Below are 7,916 nucleotides of genomic sequence, written 5' to 3' on the forward strand. Positions count from 1 at the left end.
GCGGAATATAAATCAGGGAAAGTTTAATATCAAAAGGGCAAAAACAGTGTACAAAATCCAAAACCAGAGGATAAACAGACAGGCAGGAAACGGAAGACAGCAAGGATTATACAGGGTAATGGTTAGATTTAGAAATAAGGACACAAACACGATCGGCAAAACTTCACAACGAGACTCAAACAGAAGAGTTTAAATAAGATTCATGGAACCGAACACAGCTGAACTGAATCAAAACTCCGGAGACGGTGAGCGCGATCAGGATTGGCTGACCGGGGACATGTTATAGTCACGTGACAGTCCAGGGGCTCATGGAAATTGTAGTCCATATGGTTAGACGTGGAACGTGCCCCCTCCATCCACTCCCCAATCACAAGAGGACAAAATCAAAGCTGAGCTGAGTGTTTACTTGATGTCCCCCAGTGTAGATACTGTGTATGTAAAGAACTGTTTGTGGTTTTGCACTTTTCTTATGCTGCACATTATTTAAAGTGAGTTGTTTGTGAGTTTTTTATATAAAGGATATAGCTAATTAAGATGTCTATTTTGTTCAAATTATTGTTAATTATTGTTATATTGTTATAAAGTTTGATTTCCTTGAAAGGATAATTATAGGTGGTGCTGTTACTATTTTTGCATTTCTGCCGTCTTTTAAATAAAAATTTTTCAATTGCATTATACAAAAACAAAAAAGAAATTGCAATCGAGACTCGATAATACACTTGAAAATACTCGATTTTTTTTTTTCAATATCACCCAGCCCTAACTGTATTACAAATTCATGTGGACAGATCTGTAAAAATGAAATGTGTGGCCCTCTGGTTTAGGTGTTTATGTGAAATCGGCCCTTGGTATAAAGAAGTTGTGCACCCCTGCTCTAACCAATTGAGCTAATCCATTAAGTTTTTGTTTTTAAAATCTTTGTACATAATTCTACACTAACTACATTCAACCAGCTGCATGGCAGCATAAAAAACATTTGAGAGTCTGCACACTTTCAGTGAAGTAGTGATGGGAATTTCGGCTCCTTTTAGAGAGCCGGCTCTTTCGGCTCCCAAGTGGCTCCTTAGATTTTTTTGTTGCTTAAATTAATTTATTACCAAATTACATGTAAAATGAATTACTAATGTAAAAAAAAAAAACATTGTATTAAATGTTTATTATTTAAATTGCTTTATTTATATACTCAACATGGAACAGAGTGCTCCAACAATAAATTATAAAATACAAAAACAAAGACCCATCTCAATTAGACAAAAAGATCTGATTGTGTATATTAATTGTACATTTGCATCTAGAGCGGGACGGCACGGTGGCTAAGTGGTTGGCACTGTCACCTCACAGCAGGAAGGTCCTGGGTTCGATCCCCAGGTGGGGTGGTCCGGGTCCTTTCTGTGTGGAGTTTGCATGTCTTTCCCATGTCCATGTGGGTTTCCTCCGGGTGCTCCGGTTTCCTCCCACAGTCCAAAGACATGCAAGTGAGGTGAATGTTCCTGTCATGAATGTAACCAAAGTGTAAAACGTGACGTTAAAATCCTAATAAACAAAACAAAATAAAGAAGCATCTAGAATGAAACAGCATAACATCAACGAAGCATCACTCACACTCAACAAAATATAAATGAAAATGTGCAAAACAAAAAGAAAATCCAGGTGACAGTATTATTTGTAAGTATTTAGTGAAGATTAGCATTCAGAAAAACCAAGGAGCTCATCTTTGATGGGTTGATCCTGTTTCTCCTTTCTGTTATGATCTGCCCTGTTAAAAAGATTCTCTCTGAGGGGACAGATACACAGTCTATGTGCCATCACATGTAAACACAAACGCCACCATGGATCTTGACCAATCACGTGCGGTTTTGACAGAAAAAAAAATGGGAAAAAACTAATCGGCTCCCAATCAGGAGCCGGATCCCGTCGTTCACTTTAAAGAGCCGACTCTTAGAGCCGGATCGTTCGCGACCGACCCATCACTACAGTGAAGATCTGCAGAAATGAGCGGCTCCTAAACTGAATTTGGTTGTTATTGCACCAGAAATGCAGCAGTTTCATGTTATTTTAATGATCCGAGATCTCAGTCCTACTTCAGACATCACTGTCTAGTCATTTCTTATGTTCAGACTTTCTTAATACACATCTAAGAGGTTTTGTGGGTTCTTATGTGTGTTCTGTTTAAACTATATATTTCTTAAAGTTCTTGACTGAGCTTAATGCCGCCAACCACTGACTGGAGCAGATACGACTCAGGTCCTAGGATTTGTACGTGTAGATTCTGGGTTTTAGGAAGTTGAGCTACTGTTAATTTTTTTTTTCCAGTTGAACTAAAAACAACCTGAATTGATGTTTTAACTGTTCATTAAGACTTCACTAAGAGTTATTACCATCAAGCAAATGTAAAGCATATTTCTATATGAAGAGCATCTGTTTCTAGATAATATACACTGAGGTTTAAAGCATAATGGAGCGGGTTCAGTAATTGTGTAGTAGTTTAAAAGTGACAGTAAGTCTGTGTCTGTTTCTGTTACTTATTCTGAATTTGTGTTTGTTTGTAAACTGTGAATTAGTTCTTAATCTGGTCGTGATGTTAGTGAATTAAACCTACATCACTCTGATGGTCTGATCGATGAGCTCTCTGTTCTGACCTGCTGCTTAAGCCCGGCTAGCTCAGTCAGTAGAGCATGAGACGCTTAATCTCAGGGTCATGGGTTCGAGCCCCACGTTGGGTGAGTAGCTTTGTTTAACATCTACGCAAACCAAAAGAACATTCTTCCAATTTGGACAGAACTGAAGGGCTGTCAGTGTAGAATCGGGTATGTGGGTATATGCACTGCACTTTGACATCAGTTGGTTAGAGCGTGGTGCTAATAACGCCAAGGTCGTGGGTTTGATCTCCGTACGTACACTTTTGGACTTAAACTAACGAACGAGTGAGCTTTCTCTAACTAGCAGGTCCGATTGACCTGGGCTTCAAACGTTGTCTCTGACAAGTGTGAGCTCTGTGTACTTTGGTCAGTAGAAGTAGTTTTATAGCTTTATAAAAACATTTTACTTACTTACTATTTCCATTCTTGCAGGAGTGTGGGTTTACCTTCCACTTCAATAGTGAGGCGTTTCCAGCCCTGCTACACAAACTGTCATTTCTGTCCCTGTTAAAAACTTTAGCTTAGTTAAAGCAAATAAAGACACATTTAAAATCTTTATCTTTAATTACAGGTTTAAAGTTGTAATAAACAAATGTTTGCACAAATAATATAAAACCAAAGTACAAAATAAACATTTCACTTATTTTAATTATCTCACAAATCACTTCTCAGTTTTACAGGTCAAAGGCAGCAGCATCTTTTAGATCAGAACAGCTATTAACATGAAATATCACTATAGAGGAAATCCTGAAGACAGCAATGTAAACCTTTTATTTAAATACAAGCTGCAGTAAAGTTACATAGTTGATCCATTGTAAAGAAAGAACCTCACATTTGGGTTGTTGTAATAACACAATGGTTAAACTGCACAACACAACAACCTTAAAACATTTTCACATGCATTCGGCCTTTTCTTTCCTGTATACCAAAAACAGTCACAAATCAGGTCTACAACACGTTACAAAAACACTTGGGACATTTTTATTTTTGCTTTCTTTATCTTGAAAGTTTACATTGTATTGAAACTAAAATAACCAAATAAGTAATTAACATTTATGTTCATTCATCATCTTAACACATATTACAAACTAATCAAGCTCGTCAAATTTCAGACATTGTTCACGTAAACAAAAATCTCAAGTGGAAGCACAAGATTCATTTATTTATAGATGGTGCTGTTTATGGTTTTACACTTCAAAACATGAACAGTTTTCAAAAAAATAACAACAAACCCAACAGGAACATTTAATAATTAAAAAAATAAAATAATAATAATAATAATAGCAATAATAATAAGAATGTCACAAATCTGTACCCAAGCAACAAGCTGTAATTTATTTATTTATTAATTTATTTTGGTTTCAATACAACATCACATCAGCAAGAAAAAATGTGATTTGTAAGGTGTTGCAGGCAGCAAAGACGACTTTTCTGGTACATAGGAAAGAACAAATAAATATTACAAAATATTACCACCGATATCAGCAAGTAACTTTGTTTAACTGCCTTTGAAAATCAAAGGTCTCCTTGTTCTGAATTTATTATTAGCTAAACTTAAAAAAGCCAAATTACAATCTTTACTGTTTAACTGACTTTTAAAGTGGAGTTTATAATCATGTGGAGATCATCATCCTCATCTAGTGGTGCTAGAAATACATTACATCTTGTTCAATAGGTACAGATTTGTGACTTTATTATTATTATTATTAATGTATTTTTTATTCTTTTTAATAGTATTTGCATTATTTTATTTGCATTTTTCATACTGTCTCAACTTTTTCTGATTTGGGGAGTGTAATAGACTTGAGAAGAAAGAAGTTTGAGGTGAAAATGATCACATTTACCATTTTGTAATGTACACACATTTTCTCTTTTATGTTTTTAAATATTCAGCTTGTCTTTTATTTAATTTAGTTTTAATATTTGAATCCATTTAGATGATAAATATTCAAGAAAAGAAGAAATCAGGAAAGGGGGTAAATACTTTTTCACAGCACTGAATAAATAGTGATTAATAAATTGAAAAAGAAAATCTTCATAAATGTATCACTGCCTCACAGATTCTAAAATCACTCAAACAGTTTAATGTTACACTTTCATGTAAATGTTACATTTAATTTGTTCAATCTGACAGTTTCACTGATCCTGAATAAAGAAAAAACCCCGGGTAGAGGAGCTGAGTGAACGTGGTCTGAACTCTGTGGAGGAGCTTCATTGTATCAGAGACGCTGTAGAAGGTCAGAGTTCCTGCTTCATAATCCACATACACTCCTATTCTAGAGGAACTCGGCATTATGGGAATTTCAGTCCCTTTGTTATTGTGCCTGAATGAAAATCTGGATGAAGAACAGTCTAAACTCCAGGACTGATCATTACGTCCAAACCAACACTCATCACCATCTCCCTTCCTGCTGATGCTTTTATATGACACTGCTATATAAACCCCATAATCCCCACTCAACTCAACCTCCCAGTAACAGCGTCCACTCACACTCTCTCTACACACAACCTGAGAGTGATTATCAAATCTATCTGGATGATCAGGATACGACTGTGATGTTCTACTGCAGGTCACCACTTTGTTCTCCTCAGACAGACGGAGGTTTTTATTTACTGTGTTTGGATCCAGTGTGAACCGACAAACATCTGGAGAGGAAACACAAAATAAACCAATTAACATAGAAGAGAGAGAGAGAGAGAGTGTGTACAGTGTGTGTAATTATACATAGCAACACACAATCCAAACACACACAAACCCTACACATACACACAATCACACACACATTACACAAACACTACACAAACACACACATTACACAAACACCACACACACAAACACACAAAATACACAAACACACATTAAACATACACACAAATACTACACAAACACACATACACATTAAAAAAACACTACAAAAATGCATACAAACCCTACACAATCACACAAACCCTACACAATCACACACTACACAATCACACAAACCCTACACAATCAAACACTACACAATCACACAAACCCTACACAATCAAACACTACACAATCAAACAAACCCTACACAATCAAACACTACACAATCACACAAGCCCTACACAATCAAACAAACCCTACACAATCACACAAACCCTACACAATCAAACCCTACACAATCAAACACTACACGATCACACAAACCCTACACAATCAAACACTACACAAACACTGCACAATCACACAAACCCTACACAATCACACAAACCCTACACAATCAAACAAACCCTACACTCACACACACCCTACACAATCAAACACTACACGATCACACAAACCCTACACAATCAAACACTACACAATCACACAAACACTGCATAATCACAAACCCTACACAACCACACAAACCCTACACAATCAAACAAACCCTACACAATCACACAAACCCTACACAATCAAACACTACACGATCAAAATCTACACAATCACACAAACCCTACACAATCACACAAACCCTACACAATCAAATACTACACAATCACACAAAAACTACACAATCACACAAACCCTACACAATCAAACACTACACAATCACACAAACCCTACACAATCACACAAACCCTACACCATCAAACAAACCCTACACAATCACACAAACCATACACAATCAAACAAACCCTACACAATCAAACATTACACAATCAAACACTACACAATCACACAAACCAAACACAATCACACAAACCCTACACAATCACACAAACCCTACACAATCACACAAACCCTACACAATCAAACACTACACAATCAAGCAAACACTACACAATCACACAAACACTACACAATCAAACACTACACAATCACACAAACCCTACACATCACACAAACACTACACAATCACACAAACACTACACAATCACACAAACCCTACACAATCACACAAACCCTACACAATCACACAAACACTACACAATCACACAAACCCTACACAATCACACAAACCCTACACATCACACAAACCCTACACAATCACACAAACCCTACACAATCACACCAACCCTACACAATCAAACAAACCCTACACAATCACACAAACCCTACACAATCAAACCCTACACAATCAAACACTGCACAATCACACAAACCCTACACAATCGCACAAACCCTACACAATCAAACACTACAAAATCACACAAACCCTACACAATCACACAAACTCTACACAATCAAACACTACACAATCAAACACTACACGATCACACAAACCCTACACAATCAAACACTACACAATCACAGAAACCCTACACAATCAAACCCTACACAATCACACAAACCCTACACAATCACACAAACCCTAAACAATCAAACACTGCACAATCACACAAAACCCTACACAATCACACAAACACTACACAATGAAAAACTACACAAACCCTACACAATCAAACAAACCCTACACAATCACAGAAACCCTACACAATCAAACCCTACACAATCAAACACTACACGATCACACAAACCCTACACAATCAAACACTACACAAACACTGCACAATCACACAAATCCTACACAATCACACAAACCCTACACAATCACACAAACCCTACACAATCAAACACTACACGATCACACAAACCCTACACAATCAAACACTACACAAACACTGCACAATCACACAAACCCTACACAACCACACAAACCCTACACAACCACACAAACCCCACACAATTAAACACTACACAATCAAAAAACCCTACACAATCACACAAACCCTACACAATCAAACGCTACACAATCACACAAACCCTACACAATCACACAAACTCTACACAATCACACACTACACAATCAAACACTACACAATCAAACAAACCCAACACAATCACACAAACCCTACACAATCAAACACTACACAATCACACAAACTTTACACAATGACACACTACACAATCAAACATTACACAATCAAACAAACCCTACACAATCACACAAACCCTACACCATCAAACAAACCCAACACAATCACACAAACCCTACACAATCAAACATTACACAATCACACAAACTCTACACAATCACACAAACCCTACACAACCAAACACTACACAATCAAGCAATCACTACACAATCAAACATTACACAATTAAACACTGCACAATCACACAAACCCAACACAATCACACAAACCCTACACAATCACACAAACCGTACACAATCACACAAACCCTACACAATCAAACACTACACAATCAAGCAAACACTGCACAATCACACACACCCTACACAATCAAACACTACAAGATCACAC

The 7,916-nt window shown here is 36.8% G+C and overlaps 2 protein-coding genes across 2 annotated transcripts in view; both read right to left on the bottom strand.

The window, feature by feature from the left end:
* The window catches only part of LOC134326237 (zinc finger protein 585A-like), a gene marked incomplete at its 3' end in the record, with an annotated part of 120,426 nt that overhangs the window by 46,438 nt on the left and 66,072 nt on the right, over nucleotides 1-7,916 (bottom strand). The gene's annotated exons all lie outside the window — the stretch shown is intronic.
* Nucleotides 3,270-5,274, bottom strand: LOC134325940 (stonustoxin subunit beta-like; the record flags this gene model as incomplete). Its single annotated transcript, XM_063008144.1, has 1 exon — nucleotides 3,270-5,274. A coding segment is annotated over one exon (513 nt), but the record flags the coding sequence as incomplete, so codon positions are not given.

The sequence above is a fragment of the Trichomycterus rosablanca genome, chromosome 14 (genome assembly GCF_030014385.1).
Source record: "Trichomycterus rosablanca isolate fTriRos1 chromosome 14, fTriRos1.hap1, whole genome shotgun sequence".
Classification (NCBI taxonomy): domain Eukaryota; kingdom Metazoa; phylum Chordata; class Actinopteri; order Siluriformes; family Trichomycteridae; genus Trichomycterus; species Trichomycterus rosablanca.